This window comes from Malus sylvestris, chromosome 11, assembly GCF_916048215.2.
Source record: "Malus sylvestris chromosome 11, drMalSylv7.2, whole genome shotgun sequence".
Classification (NCBI taxonomy): domain Eukaryota; kingdom Viridiplantae; phylum Streptophyta; class Magnoliopsida; order Rosales; family Rosaceae; genus Malus; species Malus sylvestris.
In genome coordinates this window covers 31078455-31101235 of record NC_062270.1, presented here as the reverse complement: position 1 = coordinate 31101235, position 22781 = coordinate 31078455, and the positions used below count along the sequence as shown (strand labels likewise).

Below are 22781 nucleotides of genomic sequence, written 5' to 3'. Positions count from 1 at the left end.
TAGTCTTTGTTGATGAGTTTAGGTCTTTGTATATCTTTTACCATGTATAGTGTTGAAAGAATTCATCAGTGGTCAAGGTACTAGTTGCATCAGCAGCATCAGTCATATGCAACATCAGTTAATCAGTCATATGCAGCATCAATTTCAAGGTACAAGTTGCATCTGCAACTTCATCTACTCACATGTGAGTTGCAGCCGCCACTGTGCATCCTTGTGTCATTTGGTGAATGAGATAAAGCTGCATCTGCAACTCCATACCTCCCATATCAGTGGCTTATAGCTGTCTTTTGTCTTTAACTACTAGTCTTGCTCGGTCTTTCTATATAGAGCCTTCACTTGTAATTGTTACTTATGAATGAATACAAACAACCGCTTTGAACTAGAAATCAACATGGTATCAGAGCAGGAACCATAATTGGCCTGCCTCTGATTTATTCTCTACTGTATTTTTTTTTTCTTCTGTTCATCCCACGAAAATGGCAGAAGACAACCCTTTGGTTTCAGAGGCTATGAGTTTCTCTACTTCAACTTCCAGCATCATTCATGGAGAGATCAATCATAATCAAAGGCTGTGCTCTGTGTTGTTAAATGAATTCAACTATCTACCTTGGTCTCATGCTGTCACGCTTGCCTTAGGAAGAAGATCCAAGATAGGGTACATCAATGACAACATTAAACCTCCTGAAACTACCTCTACGTCTTACGATGCATGGTTGTGTAATGACCAACTGGTTATGTCGTGGATGCTCAACTCCATGGAGCCCAAGCTGTCTGAGCTTTTCAGATACTCAGAATCCTCATATATTCTTTGGGAAGCAGTCAAAAAGATGTACAGAAGTCAAAACAACGTTGCTCGTGTGTTCCAACTAAAAAAGAACCTTGCTAGTTTAAAGCAAGGTGATCAAGCATTTGTTTAACACCTTGGAAGCTTGAAGAACATGTGGAACGAACTAGATTTGTATCACCTACACACCACTGATTCCGCTGTGCTTCTGAAGAGGGCTGATGAAGACAAGGTTTTCCAAATCTTGGCTAGTTTGGGACCAGAGTATGAAGATCTCAGGAGCCACCTTTTGATAACTCATGAGCTTCCATCCTTTGCAAGTGTGTGTCAAGCTGTGCAAAGAGAAGAAACCCGCAAGAAAGTGATGAGTGTCGAAATCAAGACCAACTTTGAAGCTAAAGCTTTCAATGTCAATCACAAATTAGCTGGGGACAAGCAGTTCAAAGGAAGGAGGTCAGATTGGAAGTGCACTTACTGCAATGGTGGTGGTCATTTGAGGGAGTGTTGGATCCTACATCCTGAATTAAGACCTAAGTTTGAAAACAGGTCTTTTAGAGATGTAAAAGGTTCGCTCAATCACTCACAAAACTCATGCTCCAAAGGCCTATCATGCAGCAAGCACATCTACTGATGAACTGGTAAATTTCACCTCAAACCTTGTTAATTTAATAAAGGAGTTTGTTGCCTATATACAAAGGAAGAAGGGAAGCACTGAGAGTGAGGATCAAGCCACTGGAAATCCCACTACTTTACTTGGGAAATTTGCTGGATTCTTGGCTGATTCAGAATGTGTACCACAAAGAGACATCTCAGGTATAACAAGTGCACTTTCCACTGCTCTAAATATAGGTATTTCACATGATGTTTGGATTATAGACTCAGGTACCACTGACCATATGACAAAAAAAGTATCCAGTTTACATGAGTATACTTAGTTACATAAACCTAGCCATGTATCTGTGGCAAGTGGTAAGGGGGAACTTATTCTAGGTAAAAGGAAGATAAACTTGATGAGTGATAAGGTTAAGTCACCTGCACTTTATGTTCCTTCTTTCCCTTTCTAACTGTTGTCTATTGGAAAGATTACAAAAACATTAGATTGTCTTGCCATTTTCTCTCATCACAATGTTGTTTTTTAGGACCGAGTCACCAAGAGGAAGATTGGTGAAGGAGTCAATCTAAATGGTTTGTACTACCTGTCAAGGGATATCAACATTGTCCAAATTTTTTTTGGCTATTTAAGTCTTGATCAAGAACACCAGCTTTGGCACTAAAGATTAGCTCATCCTTCTAAACAAGTGTTGTCTGCTGTGTTTCCTAAGTTTTGTAAAGATTCACAGGAATATGAGACATGTCAACTCTCAAAAGCTACTAGACTTCCTTTTGTTTCATCCAAGTCTAGAACCAATAGTCTTTTTGAAATTGTTCACTCCGATGTTTGGGGTTCCTCGAGGGTAGAATCATTTGGTATATGTACTATGTTACCTTTGTAGATGATTACTCTAGGACTACTTTGTTGTACCTATTGAAGTTTAAAAGTGAAGTGTTTGATGCCCTTAAAGACTTTCACAATCTTGTTAAAACTCATTCTTCTGCAAGATACATACACTTAGGTCTGACAATGGCATTGAGTATACATCTAACATCATGTCAATCTATTTAAGCACTCATAGAATTACGCATCAAACAAGTTGTGTTGGTACACCACAACAAAATGGTGTTTTCGAGAGAAAAAAATAGGGATTTGTTGGAAAAAAAACCAGGTCCTTGATGTTTCAAATGAATGTTCCCAAGATGTTTTGGTCCCAAGGCATTCTTACTGCCACTTACATCATTAACAGGTTGCCTAGTTGAATACTGAGTTCTAAATCACCCTATGAGATCCTTAAAGGAAGAACCATGGATGTATCTCACCTCAGAACTTTTAGGTGCATTTGCTTTGTCCACATTCAAGTTGCTCAATGTGACAAATTGGAACCAAGAGCTACTAAGTGTGTATTCATAGGTTATTCAAGTTCTCAGAAGGGTTACAAGTGCTATAATCCAAGCACTCGAAAAATCATAGTGTCTAGAGATGTGGGATTTGATGAATTCACTCCCTATTTTTCAAATAACTCTTGAGTCTATTTCGCAAGGAGAGAGTTTCTTGGAATCCTTTCCACTTCCTACCCCAGCTAAAGTGCATGAATGTAGCTCCCAATTGCTCTCTATTAATCATACTGATGATCATGTGAGTTGTGAAAATTCCACTGATCTTTCTTAAACTCAAGATCAACTCTAAGAAGCTATGATTGTTCTAAGGAGAAACCCTACCAAAGATAAGCAACCACCTGCAAGGTTTCAAGAGTATATGGCTTATACTGCAAGGCATCCTATTTCTCAAGCTGTTACTTATAAAACTTTGTCTTCATCTCATGCATCTTTCCTTGGTCTGTTGTCTAATGAAATTGAACCTAAAAGTTTTCAAGAAGCTAGTGTCAATCCAGGCATGAAGAACTCAAGGCCTTGGAATGATAATCACACATTGAGTGTTGTCAAGCTTCCCAAAAAGAAGAAAATTGTGGGAAGTAGGTGGATTTACAAGACAAAATTTTGCTCTAATGGTGAAATTGAAAGGCATAAGGCCAGACTAGTAGCTAAAGGATTCACTCAAACATATGGCATTGATTACAAGGCGACATTTGCTCCAGTTGCCAAGATGAACACTGTGAGAGTTCTACTATCTGTGGCTGTTAATCATGAATGACCCTTGTTCCAAATGGATGTGAAGAATGCATTTCTTCATGGTGACCTTGAAGAAGAGGTATACATGAGATTACCACCCAGACATCCTCAAGAGAATGAAACTAATATGGTATGCAAACTTCACAAAGCCATATATGGACTCAAGCAATCTCTTCGTGCATGGTACTCCAAACTAAGCTCAGTTTTGGAAGCTGCAGGATTCAAAAGAAGCCATGTTGATTCTTCCTTATTTGTTCGAATTGGTTCAGCTGGTAAACTCGTGGTACTTATATATGTTGATGATTTAATCATTACAGGAGACAATATTGATGAACTTAATGCTCTTAAGCAATCCCTTCACCACAAATTTGCAATCAAAGATTTGAGAGTTCTCAAATATTTTCTTGGGATTGAGATTGCTACTTCTAATAAGGGTCTGTTCTTAAATCAAAGAAGATATGTGTTGGATTTTCTTGATGAGGCAAAAATGATGGACTCCAAACCTGCCCGTACTCTTTTGGTCAGCAAGCTCAAGTTAGATGTTAAAGGCGAATCTTTAACTGATCTCAGCACCTATCAAAGATTAGTTGGGAAACTCATTTATCTTACTATTACGAGACCAGACATTGCTTATACAGTGAGTCTCATTAGTCAGCTCAAAGGCTCAGTGGGAAAGGATATTCTCATGAAGAAAAATGGTTCAACTCACATTATGGGTTACACCGATGCTGACTGGGTAGGTAATGCCCTTGATCGTAAATCTACCATAGGTTTTGCACCTTTGTTGGGGGCAACCTTGTTACATGGAAGAGCAAAAAGCAAGCTGTGATAGCTAGGTCAAGTGCTAAAGTTGAGTACCGTGTGATGGCATCCACTACTTATGAGCTTATTTGGTTAAAAAATCTATTTACAGACCTAGGTTATTCAAGCTCTCAACCGATGTATTTGCACTGTGATAACCAAGCTGCCATGCACATCGCATTGAATCCGGTGTTTCATGAAAGAACAAAACACATTGAAGTGGATTGTCATTACATTCGTGCCTAAGTTCAAGCCAAAGTGATCGAAACCGTCTTCACTCGAAGTCATGATTAACTAGCAGACATTTTCACAAAAACCCTAGAGTCTACTCAGTTTCAAAGGTTGCTTTGCAAGCTTGGATCAATCAACCCATTTGATCCAGCTTGAGGGGGTGTGTTGAAAGAAGTCATCAGTGGTCAAGGTACTAGTTGCATCTGCAACATCAGTTAATCAGTCATATGCAGCATTAGTTAATCAGTCATATGCAACATCAGTTATATGCAACATCAGTTTCAAGGTACAAGTTGCATCTGCAACTTCATCTACTCACATGTGAGTTGCAACCGCCACTGTGCATCCTTGTGTCATTTGGTGAATGAGATAAAGCTGCATACGCAGCTTCATACCTCTCATACTGTGTTGCAGTTGTTCCATGCATCTTTCTCCATTGTTTTGGTTTTCATATTTTACCTAGAAACTTGTATCTAGTTTGGTTGGTTTAACTAGTGGCCCATATCAGTGGCTTGCAGCTGTCTTTTGTCTTTAGCTGCTAGTCTTGCTCAGTCTCTCTATATAGAGCCTTCACTTGTAATTGTTACTTATGAATGAGTACAAACAACAACTTTGAACTAGAAATCAACATATAGGTTGCTATGTCTGTGACCCTTATTCTTTGTTAAAGGTATGTAGGTTTTAGTTTTATGTGCCTTGGATTCGCTTGATTGGAAGTGGAAGTATATATTTGCAGTAAACTCGATCGACTAAAACTTTACAACAAAAATGTGGGGATTTCTTTTGTTGGAATATTTATTGATTGGCAGAAATCCCATTAAGGGAGTAATGTCGTCACCTAATCACTTATGAATTGCTCCAAAATTCAATTGAAACTTGATATATTAACTTAGTATTTGTGGTGCCCCTAAGGTTTATTGAATTTGAGTAATATGGGCAAAAGGGGTTTTCTATTCTTTTTGGACTTGAAAAATTTTAGGAAGTATAGATGCATAAGTATTCGTAATAGGTTATGATGGGTAGCCACTTAGTCTACGGTTTAGTGGTATTCCTCTTTATGTGTAAGTGAGAGTTTCGACGATTCTTGCCAAAGACGAAGTTGAACCACATTATTATGGCTAGCCTAGTGTGAGGTTTAGTCCACTCCCCCACACTCTAAATGTAGATAATGTCGTTTGTTCAAAAAATAGATTATGATGGATATATTTTATACAATATGCGCGTTACAAAATAAGGTTAGAAACCAATATAAAAGAAATATTGCTAGCACGGCACAACATGATTCGTAAGCAGGGTGGGCATGATCTAAAATTTAGGCTCAACATACCAACCGACCCACAGTCCATTGGGCCCGTCATAGCCGAACGCGGCCTGTTACCCTGGCCTATTATGAATAATCTCATTTATTCATTGTTTTTAAATACAAACATACATTTTAAGGTTAGTAATACTCAATATTAATAATATTTAGTTTAATAACATGTTCAACTAAGTTTTTTTTTTTTTAATTTAAAATAACTAAAGTTTGTTTTGCTTAAGTCAGCTCATTTAGTGACTCTGTCCAGCACGATTTAAGTCTTAATAGGCCAGGGCCTCATGACACGCCCCGATCCCGATATTCCTTGAACACCAGGATAGGCACGTGCTGGCCGACACCCAAGGGTGACGAAAGCCATTTATTGAATGCAAATGCTGAGAACAAGGAATAAGTAACGAATATGCATTTCAGGAACATGTTCAGAGCACACATCTAATCTAGAATACTAAAAGAATTTATATAAAAATTGAGTGAACAAATGAGTGGGTCCTAAACCAAGAGGACTCGAAGATGCCAATGCAGAAGTGCCTGGACCCCGAGATTGTATGCCTCGAGAGTGGACCAAGTTGATAGATATATATACACACTAAAACAGTTATAAACATACTAACCCCCAGGTTTTATGAAAACACATATATATCATGATAAATATAGGATTTCCAAAACCTAGCATGTAGTGCAATGTCTCAAATCATAACTTGTATATATAATAATCACTAGTGAATGTCCAATAACTCTCTAGGCCCCATGGCGGCTCCCCGTCTCTGAGAAAATAGTCAGAGGAAAATTACACCCAAACCCCATGCTGGCTCCGCGTCCCTGTGCTAATAACTAGAGAAAAAACACTTCAAGCCCTATGCCAAAACCATAACTGTCACCCGGAACGGACCAAAATCTATCCCTTCGTCTCGTAGCGGAATAGGGACAACTAGGTAAGTACAAAACCATTGAATATATATATATTGAAAAACAACTTCATAGTATAAAGTCATTCATCATCTATACTATAAAGAGGTGTTTGAAACATGTTCATATCGTCATCCATCAGATGTTCTATAAGAACACAGGTTATAGGAAAAATATTAATAATTCAAAATAACCTCAGAAAGCATGTTATCTCACAAAACGTTTCATAAAACATAATCATCAAATCATGTTTTTCATGTATGCATTTCTACTATTAAAACATGCAATTTTAGAAGGGGTCCACTCACAGATACTTAGCCGCCGAAGAGCCATGTAAACTAGCAATCACGGAAACGTCACAAATATTGCCCCTAAGCACATAAATGGTCCAATTAATAAAACTCTATTATAACAATTGAATTTGGAAAAATGGACGTCGGAAACGGATTCAGGATGTCGAATTATCCTAAAAAAGGTCTCGGATAAATTTCGTAAAAATCGATAGAATATTCCCTAACAGAGTATTCTCCATAAAGGGTTTGGGTTGATTAGGGTTTAGGGTTTGAAAGGTTAAAGAGTTTAGGATAGACTTTTAAAAGGGTTGGTCTCTAAAGGGTTTGGGCATGAGGTTTTAAAAGGGTTATGGGTTTGGTTATGAGGCCCGAGGGCCTTAGATTTGCACAGCCCAAGGTCTGGGTCCAAAGGTTTGTAATTGGGTTTGGGTCACAATGAGTTTTGGGGCTAGGCCCAGGTTTTAAAGGAATGGCCCAAAGGGCCTTTAGTTTGAAAAAGAATAAATTAATTAAATTAAAAACAAAACTAAAAAGGGTTGGGTTGGTGCTTAAAGGGCCTAAGGCCCGTGGTGTTTTGAGAAAAGGCCCAAGGGCCTGGCTTCTTAGCATGGAGGTCGCCGGACCTAATCGAAGGAGAAGGCCAGAATTCGGCCGGAAATTAGACAAACTTTAAACACTCATAACTTTGTCAATACTTAACGAAATTGAGTGATTCAAAAACAAAAATCATAGCTCTCAAAGAGACAAAGAGAATGGTACCTGGCACGATGTCTAACTCGCCGTGGTTTGGTCGAAAAAGTCTTCGAAATCTGCGGAGGTCGCTGGAAACTGGGTAGATTCAAATGAGTATAACTTCTTCAATACTCAATGAAATTGGGTGAAACAAAAAGGAAAGTTGTAGTGCTCAGCGAGACAAAAAGATTGATACCTTGCACATCCCAGGCTTGACTCTGCCGTAACACGATATTATCCGCTTTAGGCCCCAACCACGCCCTCATGGTTTTGTTTCTGGGAACTCACACGAGAACTTCCTAGTAGGTCACCCATCCTGAGAATGCTCTCCCCGAACTCCCTTAACTTCAGAGTCCGATGGAACCCGAAGTCAGTGAGCTCCCAAAAGGCCTCGTGCTAGGTAAAGATGGGAATATACATATAAGGCATAGAGGATCCATTCCCCTAGGCGATGTGAGATGTTACAATCCACCCCCCTTAGGGGCCTAACGTCCTCGCCGACACACTTCTGGCCAGGGATTGGTTCTGATACCAAATTGTCACATCCTGGCCCGAGCCCCCACCACATCCCGAGCTCGACTCCGTCGTAGCATGATATTGTCCGCTTTGGGCCCCGACCACGCCTTCACGGTTTTGTTTTTGGGAACTCACACGAGAACTTCCCAATGAGTCACCCATCTTGGGAATGCTCTCGCCCGAACTCACTTAACTTCGAAGTTCCAATGGAACCTAAAGCCAATGAGCTCCCAAAAGGTCTCGTGCTAGGTAGAGATGGGAATATACATATTAGGCATAAAGGATCCACTCCCCTTGACAATGTGGGATGTTACACCTCAAGCTAGGCTGGCTTAATGTTTTATTAAGGGTAGGCCTAGGCATTCATTTATTAAGTGGGTCGGCCCAAACACGGCTGAAGTTCATGTGGGCCGACTTTAAATGCATTGGGTTGGGCCGTTTAACACCTCTGCAACTGTAAGTCTAAAACCATCACTCGCTAGATAAAAACGACACATCGTTCACTTAGGTTGGACAAACCCGATAAACCCGAATTGAATGTTATAGTAATGTATTAATTTATGTGAAAAAATAGACTTATTCATTGCATTATATTATTAGACAAAGACAATACAATGGAGGCAAACTTGTTTTATGAAATTCTTTCATTATTGATTTTGGTAAAGATTGTTGAGGCCCAAAAATGTCACATGAAAGCCAATCAATCATCAACAATCAATTGTCATACAAGCCTTAAGCCAAGCCCAATATACACGCCAAGGTGCGGAATCAAGAAGGGATTATATTCGTAATCATGCCATGGTACGTTATTAAGCCATGCATTTGTGTAAATCAAGCCACGCTCGTGCAAACTCATGCATATTCGTCATGCCAAGCTTTATCATGCTAATCAAGATAAGCCCAAGTCACATGCCCTGGGCTTGTCAAGTGAATTGGGGTTTGGATGGTTACGGAAGTTGATGGAGCCTACATGGTGGAGTCAAGATTATATAAGACTTTAGGCTGCTTGGGAACCCAAAGACCCCAGCCCATAACCTTTGAAGTCCACATGAGCAAGCTTGAGAGAGAACAAACTTAGTTTACCTCTTTCCTTATCAAGCTGACCAATCTAGTTAGAAAGGAACCAAACCCTATCCCTAAGTTCACATGAAAGCCCATCAAAATAAGCTTTTAATGAAGAGAGAGATTGACTTTCCATTCCCAGCTCGTGCAAAAGACCAACGCACGAAAGCCATGAGGTGCGTTATTAGAAGTAACGCATGTGGAAGGTTGACCCGGGAAAGCAATGTCTTGGGAAGAAGGTACGACGCAGGTTTTACGAGGTCAGGGGCAGAAGCGCTAAGGCCACCATAGGCCTAGGCCTCCCCACACTAGCCTTTCTAAATAATTTAGTATTTATATATATATACATATATATATATATAATATATATTTTATAAACTTAGTATCATACTTCTTTTAGTTTACACACAACTCTTAAATACTATTCACCAATAATTAAAATGGAGGGAACTTTAACGAAAAGCACCTGGTACTGTTCACTTTAACGAACCACATTTTTACACTAAAAAGTCAATTCTGGTACTATTCACTTTACCATTTATTTTGTCTTTATTATTAAAACTCAAAGTTTTCAAGCCTTTTTCATTAGTTTTCCTTAAAATAAATTTAACATCTTATTTTATAAACAAATCAATAACTCTTAACATTAAAATCTAAATTCTAGTTTAGTTTTATCAAAAATAAAATAAAATTCTTTTACATTGCCAAATGAAAAATAATAAAACTTTGAGTTTTTCCTCCTCCACTTCTTGAAAATTCATATTTTTTGACTCTGTTCTCTTTAACTTTTTACTAAATTTTTTAAATTTCATATATTTTTTTCTCCAAATTCTCAATCCATTCTTCTCATTTTTTCTTCGAAAATTCCCAATCTATTATGTATTGACTTGAGATGATGCTAGACTGACCATCTACATATTTTTAGACCACATGATTATATAGTAGTTAATGGTTGAACTACTTCTTTAAATCATTAAAGAAGGAATCTAATAATCAACCGCCATATTATGTGATCTAAAAACATGATATTCTTAGCATTTTTCATTGACTTGATATTGGAAGGTTAGTTTCTCTTAATCCTCTTAATTTTTGATTAATTACTCTCTATATTGACTTGATAAGGGAATGTCAACTTCAACATAGAAAAACAACATTTAAAGCCTCAAAAAAAATTAATTAGCTCACAACTCCAAGCAGGTATCATACTCTATTGTAAATACTATATATTTATTTTTTTTTTTTTTTTTACATTTATGTGAGGCCCCTCGTCACCTAAAATCCTGGCTTCACCACTGTACGAGGTAGCAAGACCTAGCCATCTTGCACCAAAACGAAAGTGGCAAAAGAACTAGGGAAAAAGGGGAAGGAGGACCAAGCCACAATTAGAGATTCCTTAAGGAACTCTAGAAGGGAGTCATCCACCTACAAGAAAGGGGGGATGAGCCATTAACAGAGATCCAAGAACTCAGAGGGTGAGAACGTTAGAGTAAGTACTGCACCAAATCTCTCCCCAAGTGCAAACACCCTTGAAACCCTAAGAAACATCTCCCCCTGCAACCTCATGGCTCGTTTACTAATTTGTAATCAAAATGAGAGGAATTGAATTGAGGAGGAGTTGGAATTGGATACATGTTGAAGCTGTTTACTTAAATTTTCTGGAATCGAAGTAAAAAAAGTACTGATTCCATATAAGTGTTTACTAATTCACTAGAATCGGAATATAATTCAATATGATTACAAAAATGCCCTTATTCAAAATCTATAAAATAAAATTTTATATAATAATTCATAAAAAGAGTGAATATATATATATATATATATATATATTAACTCAACCTACCAAACCCATCTTTTCTTCCCAAAGAACCCATTCCTCACCACCACCTCTCTTTATCTCAATCCATTCCATTATGATTTCAAGTTTATCTATTCCCAATCTTGGGCATCTGATGGCAAATAAACTCCACTTAACTCTCTCATTCCCCCTTTCTCTTTTTTTTTTCTCTCTCTCTCTCTCTCTTTCTCTAGCTAACCCAGTGCATTTGATTTCAAAATTTTCTTGGGGAAACATAGAGATATGGCGGAGAGTGGGAGTAGTGGGTTTGGGTTGCGTCGCTAGGCATGGGTGGTTGCGGTGTTGGGGGAAGGAGTGGCACTAGACATTAGCGTTGGATAGCGGCGTGTGGATATTCTTTATTAATGCAAAGGGTGGTGCCGGAATTTTAAAAATAAAGTGAGGATATAAGTGGTAGAAAATTTGTATTCCGGATTCCCCACAGCAGACGGAATTGAAATACCTCATATATCACACGAGTCCAAATCCTCCAAAAGAAGGAATTGAATTCCAAAATTTTTGTGGGTCCCACCACTTTTTCAATTCCTTAGGATTTAGTAAACGCTGGAATACTCTGTAATCGGAATTCAATTCCACAATTTGATTTCGATTACAGGTACGTAAACACGTCATTAATATTTTCCATAGCTTTTCCTCTGAGCATTCGAGCCATTAGAAGCCTTGTTACGTTACCACCCTAGGAAACCCAGATTATCCAACCAAGAATATCATGTAAGCATGCAAACTCTCTCTCTCTCTCTCTCATGTTAAACTGATAAACTTCTAGCTTCCGCACCATGCATTACTTGAGCAAGCCATTATTTGCTTAACCATGCTATCTTCGAGTCATTGGTCCAACCTGGATATTTCTTAAGACATGCTAATTCTTTCAAGATATTCCAGGACTTGGTACGAAATTGAATCAAGGGAGACAAGAGGATGCTCTTAAATCCCAAGTCCAGCTCAACCTAAAAGTCCCCAACAAAGATTGATTGAATTTTTTTTTTTTTTTAGTTGAAGGGGTTAATTGAAAATTAAGCCACCAATACTTGCGAAAGTACATGAGTTGAAGAAAAACTTGGACTGACGTACATATGTTGTGAAGTTCATAGTACAAAACGAAAATTAATATACTTTATATAAACTTGATCAACAAAAGCTCTTATGTTTTTCTATAGAGTTAGTTGAGTTGGTATAGATTGTTCACTTCCCTAAACTAAGGTCTAAGTTCTAGTTCCGCAGCTGGTAATCTCTTTTAATGGGCAATCTGTAAAAACAAAATAAAAAATAAAAAATTGAGCTAAGACCCAAGTCCTCAAAAGAGGCTTGTGATATTGTTGACCCTAAAAACTATCTAGCCTATGGGATGTGCAAGCCGAGTAATTAATAAGCTAACTACGTCATTCGGTTGAATGCGAGGCGTGCCAACTCGTTGGCCAAGTTCGGCTAGGGAGTAAAATATGTTGATGTGGTGTTGGGCGCGCTGCTAACTTCTGCGTCTTGCAATTGCGACCGAGGAAGAAACTCGGCCCGACCTTTGGGTTCTAGAGCCTGAAGACAAGGCTGCTAGTTTCTTCGAAGTTCAAGAATCATTGACACCGGGTTTGGTCTTAGTAATTATATTTGTGCAAACACAAATACTCAAAAGAGATAAGTGTCTTGATTGTAAATATAGTTCGACCGTCTGAATGTCGAACTCTAAAATATACTTGTGAATATCCAATAATAAAATAAACTCGGCTTTCAATATGCTGAGCCTGGTAACACCTCACTTCGCCAAGAAGGCTGATGAGATAACCTCTTCTAACAAGGACTTGGAAATCCTCGTTGACCGAGACTTGGATAGATAACCAGTCGGTTTCAAAGCAGTGCTGTTTATCCTCAGTCGGCTCATTCTACAGCTCCAGTGTTATTTATCCAAACTGAAGATGTTGCTAGTTGTTTCCATAATGCTGTTTATCCAAACTGAAGATGTGTTGGCGAGGAAAAAGAAAATAAAAATCTCAAGATGTTTGAGAAGTTTGAGCATGGCAGTTTTGTGTTGAATTGGAAAGAACTTTGAATGATACACTCCCCTCTCTATTTATAGTAGTAATTTCCCTAATGGCCGAGGTAATATTTCACTTGGACTAGAATTCCTCAACCTAATCTGATTAGGCTCCGACCAATCCTAACCCCCATAGGATTCTAAACAAAGCTCTTTAATCACCTAGATTCAATCCCTTGATTCTCGACATCTTTTCTTATTTGAAACATCCTTAACTTCTGAAGAATCCTTACTGCACTAGGATTCAACCACTTCACCCTTATCCAGGCAAAACCATCTTCCGATAGGATTCGGCCGAACTCTACTGGACTCAGCCATGACAAAGAATATTCCCGATATTCTTCATTGGACCAAAAAACAATTCTAGGATCGGCCCAAAGTGTTATTTTGGGCCCAAACAAATATGCACTGAGCCTAGGATGGGCTAAGACCCAAGTCCTCATTATTTAAGTTAAAGCACACATGAAGGAAACAAAAACTGCAGCAGCAGGACGATGCTGCCTTTATATATTTATAATCCGGAATACAATCCTCATGATGTCTAATGAAGCATACACACACCAATCCAATTGGAATGGGATGTGCTATCCACACACCCCTTTTTACTTCTCACACACCTTTTTAATTTATGTCCGTTGATCTTCTTTAATTTATCCAATCCGACGGCCGAAAACTAAAAAGGTGTGGGAGAAGTAAAAAGGGGTGTATGGATATCACACCCCATTGGAATATGCTCTCAATGGTCCACATTGACATTTATACCCTGCTTATTATTGAATTATTTCTCCCTCCAACATCGTTAAAATAAAAATAATGAAAAAACAAAAGAAAACAAAAAACCTGCCTAGTTCTTCAGGTGGAAATGTTGTCTCGATCATTATTGGTATCTACAATTACGCTCTTGGTTCATACGACCAAAATTCAGTAACGCCTCTGCCTCCTCCCTTTCCCGTCGCTTATGTTGCATGCAGGTAAATTTCCTCGAGCCCGAGCTTCTCACTGCTTTACCTGAACAAAAGGGTATGTTGTTTACGGTGAAAGAGCAGATATTTGTGTTTAGTATCACAATGGGGAAACCAAAGCATATTCCAACATCATGCGGTCGGTGTCAAATTAGACGCCTAATAGCGTTCTTGACATTAATTAATGGAATAAATGATGAAATAAACTTATAAATTCACAGTAAAGTTAGGTAGGCTTTGATGGTCCAACCACACCTAACACTACCAAAATCAACATCCTAACTAGTGGCAACGGAACATGATCCTCGCCGGTATATACATCTACCCCGAATTGAGCCTCCACCTAAACCTTCAATAAGGTAGGTTCAAGAAAGTAGAGGTCTAACGTAAAAAGAAAATACCTAGTTTGAGGTACCGATGCCATCACTATCGTAAGCCTCGTGGTACAACTCACAACCAACAAAAAAATCCCCCAAATTTCTTGTTGGCACCTTTAACGTACAAACAAAAGCCATGCGAAGAATGCAAACATATAATTTGTCTAGATCTATAGGTTGGCCAATTTGCATCAGAGAACGTGCTGTAATATATTAACGGTTGGCACACGTCCTAACAACTTAAAAGTTGTGGAAATAATGGGTAAACAAACAAAAATCATATTAATAGGCGTAATTAGCAAAAATATCACAAGTAAATTATGAACAATCAACCTCAATGCATAAAGAGAACATGGGCATACCTGGGAATACAAGAAGGTTCCAAAAATTGCAATAGCAGCTCCAAGGGCATTGACGGGCTGGACAGGGGTGTGGAATATGATGATGGAGGATACTATGACGGATATACGTTTCATGGTGTTTCCTATGCTAAATGTCAAGGGAGAAATCTCATCCAGGGACATGTATGACACTTGGTTGTACAGATGATAGAAGACACTCTGAGCCGCCATCCACCTATTCGATATAATCAACAGCAACTCGTAAGTAAAGGCATTTATAAAAATACTTAGAACAAAAGGTATCACTGTATTAAATAAGAACAAACACAAACTTTGCTCCTACAGGGATTCAAGTTCCAATCAGCATTTACAACACATTGCCAAAAGTTTCTGGCTCCATACACGAAATAAAAACTATGAATTGCATAAAATAATGAGTAACCAGCACCTTATGGTCATGACTGTAAATACAGCAGCATTTCAATAATTAACACATATTTAGTACTGGTTAAACTCCTCCAAGAAAAAGAATAGAAAAGTGATCATGGCAACTTATTATAACTATCAGCTAAACATGCCAAAGAAAGCTCAAGACCTACTACTTTGTTTGCATGTAGAAAGACTTTATGAACAGTAGAACGAGATCATCTGATTAGATATACTTCTAGCACACTTACCTTCCAATTAACAGTAATGTGCAAATATCGAACCACACAATAAACATATCATAGCCAGTAACAGGCCAAGAAATCACAGTTAGATGACATGTAATTACCATATCAAGTTGGGTCCAATTTGAGCGAAGGCTGTATCAAATCCAGCTTTCCACATCTGTGGTCCTTCCACCGCAATCGCAAATGGTATGAGAATTAGGAGAGACATAATAGATAAAAGAGCATAATAGTTCATTCCGCTAACAGACTTCCCCTTCATGCCCTTCTTCGAGAATATGTTCCGAAAAACAAAGGCCAAGTTTGATATCATGGCCCCCATGAATCCTGAAACAACCAGCAAAAGGACCAAATTTAAGACTCTAGAACCTTAGAGAAAAGAAAAAAAATTACACTTTATACAATATAATGGCATTGGGAGCAGCCTCTTCATAAATGGGGGTAAGGCTAGCCGACATTCACCTCTCCCAGACCCTGCGTAAAGCGGGAGCCTTGTGCACTAGGTACGACCTTTTTTTATACAATATAATGGCAGAGTAATTAATCACACTAAAACCCTGCAACTGGCCAGAAACTCATCCCGGTTTTTGGAAAACACTGGAAGGAGAAAGAAGCTGACAACCAACTCCAGATAGAAGAAATAAACTGAAACATTTTTCTTTTGGTCAGATAGAGTAATTGAAACATATAGCATGAAGAATGGAAAATTAATTTGGTTGCAGAAGAATATGAAGGCAAAGTATGTATCTTACGTGCTTTAATCTTGACTGAGGCAGCATTAGAGCCTAACTTAGCCTTATTGCACAAAACTCCCCAACAATAAAGATTTTAATTTTACTATATATTTGCTTTCTTTTCCAACGGAGACTGACAAAGATTGCAAATACCAACTCAGGAGATAATAAGATCAACAAACCAATAATTTTACAATTCCATTCCCTCTGGGACAAGAACAAAATGGTTACCTATCATGTTAAAGTTAAGCTCTGTCAAGGCAGCAAGACCGCAACCACCGATGATTGGAAGGAGGGACAGGTAGACTGATATAGGGAAGGACTCGCCCAGCAAGAACCTCGAAACCAATACACTGAAAGCTGGCTCTCCACTCTTGATGATATGGGTGAAAGAAACTGCAACCTTAGACATACTAACAGTAGCTGCTACATGCCCAATTGTATGTGCCACAGCAACCTGTTCACGGAAAATCAAACAATAAAATCACAACCCATAATCGAAAACGTAAACAGAATTTTCAAGCAAAATGACAACAAACCACCAAAGCCTCTAAGTCATTGTTTGGTTGGAAAGAAAAACTTCAATCTCTATAACTTTGTCAACATTTGAGACCTCTCAAACTTCACCTTCTTTCCTTTATCTTAATTTTCTCAGCAACCAAACAAAATGGTTACCTCTCAAACTTCACCTTCTTTCCTTTGTCTTAATTTTCTCAGCAACCAAACAAAATGGTTATCTTCACACAATAAAGACACCCAACAATCCTAAATGGCTCCCGATATTGAATTTTCAAGACCATCAAACATAACAAGTTAAAAACTTCACTTTCCATTATTCTCCTCCATTTCTCGGAAACCCCAAAAGCATGTATACATATATATGTACAAGGAAAACAACAACAAAAAAATAAAAAAACCCAATTCAACTCACAGGAAACAGAGCTTTCCAGAACTCCATATCAACTTTGGGGGCCTCAGCAATCCTGGTGACCCAGGAGACCAGCATGATCAAAGACCCACATGCCAGAGACAGAGTGGAGGTAAGCCATGGGAAGGGGTAAGCATTCAACACCTTCTTATTGTATATATTGAACACCACGTTCAGCGCCCACCACATAGCAAAATATACGCCGATCTTCAGCTTCTTTGCCGCCTCCACTTTCGCGTCGACATTCGCAATGTCGACGTTGGACTCGATCGGCTGTGATCGGTCGGCCTCGAACGCCTGACATTTGTTCACACTTGTTCGAGTCGGCTTTAGCAACCCAACAAGACTCCCGATTCCAGACAGGTGCAAGGCCCTTTGGACCGACATTACTCGTCTCTGAGTCTTTTGCACCTGAAGAGACGGAAAAAGCAGTGATCGTTGCACCTGTGTCGGCCGTGTGCTCCGCCGCAGAAAGATGTCGGACCCGTTTGTCACGGCGGAGTATTGCTTCACAGAGTAGATCATGGTGAAAATTCAAGTGGTTTCTGTGGAAGGCGCAGAGAACAAAAAAAACAGAAGAGATCAAATCACATCAAATCAATGGGGTGATGGAGCAAAAAACAAAGAACACAAATGAAAGAATTTATGAGTTTTGTTTACCTGAAAAGGTTGAGTAAGTTAAACCCAGAGCGGTAGATCTTCAATATATAGTAAAGATCGAAGCTTTTCCAATAAAAAATAAAAAACAACTATGAAAAGCAAAGGAACTATTTTTCTGGTTTTTATTTATTTTTTTATGATCGGAGAAGTAGGAGTAGCTCTCAGAAAAAATAGGAGATTTTGTTTTATAAAATGTTTGAATTGAATTTGTTAAGGGTTGGGTTTGGTGGAGGGGGTTGGCTTTGAAATCTCAGTCGGGAGAGAACAATGCTAAGTTGCTCATTTATACCAAATAGTCATGTGAGTCTCCGCATCTTTTTGCATTAAAGTATTCCATCAACTTTCTCTAGTATAAACTATACGTTTCTTTTTTTGGTCAGAGTACGTTTCTGTTCCTATAAGGTGCTTTTCTAGGTGGGGATATGCTGTGTTCTGTGTAGCGTGAAGGGTGATGCCAATTATGTCGATGGATTCTCTACTATCTTAATCTATATTCTTTTCTCTCTCTTACTTGAACAGTTAAAGTTAAGTTACGTTAATATTTTATATTGATATTTTATGGTTAATAAGACAAAAATAATGTGTGAGAGAAGGGGAGTGAAGAAGATGAGAATAAAATGAGAGAGAATCATATTCCAATAATGTCTTGCCTTGTCAATATGTAAGTATGCTAGTGTAGTTGAGGAAAATAGCTCAAAGAAGCATCTTCATACCTTCATTAAAAGGAATGTCAACTTATTATAGTCAACGCAGGGATGTGGAGGAAGCTAGAATAGCTAGAGAACTGGCCTTTGATGCAGGGCTCATAGGTTCGGGGGGTGTGGTGGCTACTGGGACAGCCAATGTTGTCCTCCACGAAATGCAAAAGCAAGAGGAAAGTTTGAATACGGTGGCTATCAGGGACTGACCAAGGATTCGACCTAAATATCTTGCCAATTGTTGCCAAGGGTACAGAATGTGGGCAGACTAACAGGGAAATGAATGTAACTGACCAAATGAGTGGAGAAGCTAGCATTAAGGAGGACCAGGTTATGGGGGACGACCCGTTTGAATTAGCACCCATCATTGAGGTTGTTATGAACGAGCACAAAAGGAAAAAACAAGTGCATCATGAGGTGGAGTATACTGAACCTGATCTTTATGTGGAGCCAGTCCACACCAAGCCAAGGATGAGCTTTGTTATCGAGGCGGAAGAGACCAACCGTAAGGGGTCTCCCAAGTCCCCATGAAGCTAATCACGTGAAACTGTCAGGGTATTGGGGGTAACCTGACAGTTGACAACCTATTGGAGTAGAATCGACTCCACACCCCTGACATAGTGATCATATTGGAAACAAAGAACAACAGTAGTCGCTATGGATATTTAAGAAAGAGTTTGGGTTTGGATTACCTGCATGCTGTGGAACCGAAAGGTATGGGAGGAGGTCTCTGCGAATTTTGGAGCAACGCTGCATTGGTGGTTGCGGTAAAGTCCGATGACTTTGTGATTGAAGTTAGACTGTGGGATGAGAGCAACAAATGTCAATGGCGACTTTTTGGCATTTATGCTAGCACTACTGAGAAGAAACGGAAAGACCAATGGATGCACCTGAGTAAAAGGCTAGAGAAAGACAAGGATAAATGTCTCCTCATCGGGGATTTTAACGACATCCTGAGTAACGAGGAAAAAGAAGGTGGAAACCAGAGAATGGCATTTAGCATGCAGGACTTCAGGGACTTTGTGGCTCAGAATGAGCTAGTGGACCTTGGATATGAAGGATACCCGTTCACATGGCGGAACAATCAGGAGGCTAGGCCAATCCAATAGCGGCTTGATCGTGGTCTAGCTATCTTGGGATGGCATGACCTCTACCCTGATACCACTATCAGGCACGTTGTTCTAGAAGGCTCCGACCATGCTCTACTCCTCATGTATACGGAGAAAGTTAAGGCGTGGACAGGCAGGAAATTTTCCTTCGATGCCCGGTGGAGTAAAATGGAAGAGTGTCGTGATTTGGTGGCAGGGGAATGGTGGGATAGACTTGAGGGATCACACGCATTCCGATTTTGTGAAAAAATGAAAAAGCTCCAGAGAACTCTCAATGAGTGGTACAGAGGGAGAGGGAGAAATTCTAAGAAATCCATCGAACTACTGAAAGAGGAAATCAGAGCAGCTTACAAATCCTGTGATTTTACTACGAATGAGGTCAAACTGAGAAGGAGCTCAGGACTGCCCACAAAAACGAGGAGACCTATTGGAAGACGAAGTCTAGGAACCAATGGCTCAAAGAGGGTGACAAGAACACTAAATTCTTTCACACAAAAACAATGAAAATACGGAAATCCAACCAAATTCGGGGCTTGATGGACGAGAAGGGGGTGTGGAAGGAGAATGAGACTGAGATCAGCTCAATTGTGACCTCCTATTTCTCGGATTTATTCCGAACCGGCAGCCCTGTTCAAATTGATATCCCTGACAACGGCTTGGAGCCACGGGTGACTCATGAGGATAACTTGGCCCTGACTGCTCCGGTCACTGAGGAAGAAATTATTGTGGCGGCATTTCAAATCCCTCCGACTAGAGCCCTCGAGCTCGATGGTTTCTCTGGTTATTTTTACCAGGACCATTGGAACACTGTAGGGAAAGATGTAATCAGGATCATCAAAGCTTTTTGGCATTCAGGTGTGCTACTGTGGAAACTTAATCATACCAACCTAGTGCTTATTCCAAAGGTTAAGTGTCCGAAGAACATGACTCAATACCGGCCAATAGCGCTCTGCAGTGTGATCTACAAGATTCTTGCCAAGGTCCTTACGAACATATTGAAATTGGTGATACCTAAAGTGATTAGCGAGAACCAATCTGCCTTCGTTGCTGGGAAGCAAATTCAAGATAATATCCTGGTTGTGCACGAGATCCTTTATTCGCTTCTCCATAAAAAAAAGGATGACCAGGCCGAGATAGCTATTAAACTGGACATGGCTAAGGCATACGACCGCATGAAGTGGGAATTTCTGCTCTCTATGATGGCTAAGTTGGGTTTTGCGCCTCTATTTTGCAGCTGGATAAAGGAATGCATATCTTATACATCCTTCAGTATTATAATAAATGGAACCCCGACTGGTTATATTCTGCTAGAGAAAGGGTTAAGGCAAGGTGACCTCCTATCTCCATATCTATTTCTTTTGTGCACTGAAGGTTTGTCTATGTTGATAAAAAATGGTTTGGAAAAGGGTGCAATCAACGAGTATAGAGTGTCACCAGACGGAACCCCGATCACCCATTTGTTCTTCGCGGACAACTCGGTTCTGTTTGGTAAGGCCACGGCTGAGGAGGCACAAGGGTTTTTGGATATACTGAAGAATTATGCCAGGGGTCTAGGCAGGAGCTCAATCTGTCTAAGAGCTCAATTTTCTTTAGATCAAAAACTCGGAACTGTACTAGGTTGGAAATAGGGATGACTATGGGTATTCAATGCAAGGTGGGGTTTGGGAAGTATCTTGGTTTGCAGGCCAACTTTGGACATTCAAAAAAAGTTGTATTTAAGGAGGTTAGGGATAGACTTGAGACCCGTATGACCGGTTGGGCCGAACAATTTTTATCCCAAGCAGGGAAGGAAACTCTGGTTAAGGCGGTGGCCATGGCTATGCCAAACCATGCTATAAGCTACTTCAAGCTACCTATTGGGGTGTGCAGAGACATTGAGAAAGCTATCCATAATTTTTGGTAGAGTGGCAGTGATTAGCGCACGGGGATTCATTGGATCTCTTGGGACTGCCTAAAGAAGCAAAACCGGTCATGAGGGTTGGGGTTTAGAGATATCTAATGCTTCAACTTAGCCTTCCTTGCCAAGATTGGCTGGTGTCTAATTCAGAACCCTTTGCCCCTGCTCGCAACAATCCTGAGGGATAAATACTTCCTAGAGAAAAGCCTTTTGGAGGCTGGTAAGGGGAGGAACACATCTTGGGGTTGGAAAGGGATCTTCGACGCTTGCAAAGTGCTGCGGAATGGGCTGAGATGGAGAGTGGGAAACAACACTCAGATTAATATAAGAGAGGACCCTTGGTTCCATAAACCTTCTACTTTCACAGTTCAACCCCGGGATAATCTACTGGGCTGCATAGTGAGTGACCTCATAGACCCGGTCACAAAATCTTGGAAGGTTGACTGGATTACGGCGGGTTTCAATCGGGATGATGTGGCTCTGATTTTAAGCATTCCCTTAAGCAGGACTGGCTGCCTGGATAGATTAGTTTAGCATTATAATGTGAACAGTGAATACTCGGTTCGATTCGGGTATGGGGTGGCGGTGAACCTTATGGAGAACGGCGATTTGGGAAGAAAAGGACGCGGAGCCCCTAGTGAAAGATAGAAGAACAATCAGGTATGGAATCAAATTTAGAAGTTGAAAGTGCCAAATAAAATAAAAATCTTCATATGGCACTGTTGTAATAGAGTTGTGGCGGTTAAACATAATCTTCAACGACGGTGCATGAGGATCGATAATGTCTGTGGGGTCTGTGGTGCAGCGGAGGAGACGAAAAATCATCTTTTTTTTTTTCTGTTGTGAGCTAAGCCACCTATTCTGGTTTTGCTCTCCCCTGCATCTAAACTCCCATGAGTTGGCTGGCGTGGAATTTTTGGCTAATTGAGAGATCTTCTATAAAAGTGTCAAGGGTAGGGTGGAAGCTAATGAGATTATGTAGGAATTTGCCTTCGGCCTCTCGAGATTGTGGAAAAATAGGAACGAGACTGTGTTTAATGGTAAGCAAAAACAGCCCTTGGAGGTTTTGAACATCTGGAGAAGGAATTTATCCGAGTTCAGAGACGCCATGCCCATGGAGTTAGGTGGTGACTACCCAGCTTGTGACTCGGAGACA

At 39.7% G+C, this 22781-nt stretch overlaps 1 protein-coding gene across 1 annotated transcript; it reads right to left on the bottom strand.

Annotated features, from left to right (window-relative positions):
• Positions 1 to 13716: 13716 nt before the first annotated feature.
• Positions 13717 to 18217, bottom strand: LOC126589521 (glucose-6-phosphate/phosphate translocator 1, chloroplastic-like). Its single transcript, XM_050254839.1, has 6 exons — positions 17922 to 18217; positions 17265 to 17806; positions 16565 to 16790; positions 15704 to 15926; positions 14950 to 15163; positions 13717 to 14256 (listed from the first exon to the last, which is right to left on the bottom strand). Exons 2-6 carry the CDS (start codon positions 17784 to 17786, stop codon positions 14245 to 14247), a joined length of 1197 nt encoding a protein of 398 aa, XP_050110796.1. The 5' UTR covers positions 17787 to 17806; positions 17922 to 18217; the 3' UTR covers positions 13717 to 14244.
• Between the last annotated feature and the right edge of the window lie 4564 nt (positions 18218 to 22781).

What these genes read in the sequence shown, in the direction of transcription:
- LOC126589521 (XM_050254839.1), bottom strand. Translation starts at nt 17,786, where the DNA reads ATGATCTACTCTGTGAAGCAATACTCCGCCGTGACAAACGGGTCCGAC. An exon ending in TCTGGAAAGCTCTGTTTCCT is followed by an intron (nt 16,791 to 17,264) that starts GTGAGTTGAATT and finishes TTCCGTGAACAG; the next exon opens with GTTGCTGTGGCACATACAAT. An exon ending in GCTTAACTTTAACATGATAG is followed by an intron (nt 15,927 to 16,564) that starts GTAACCATTTTG and finishes TGGTTGTTTCAG; the next exon opens with GATTCATGGGGGCCATGATA.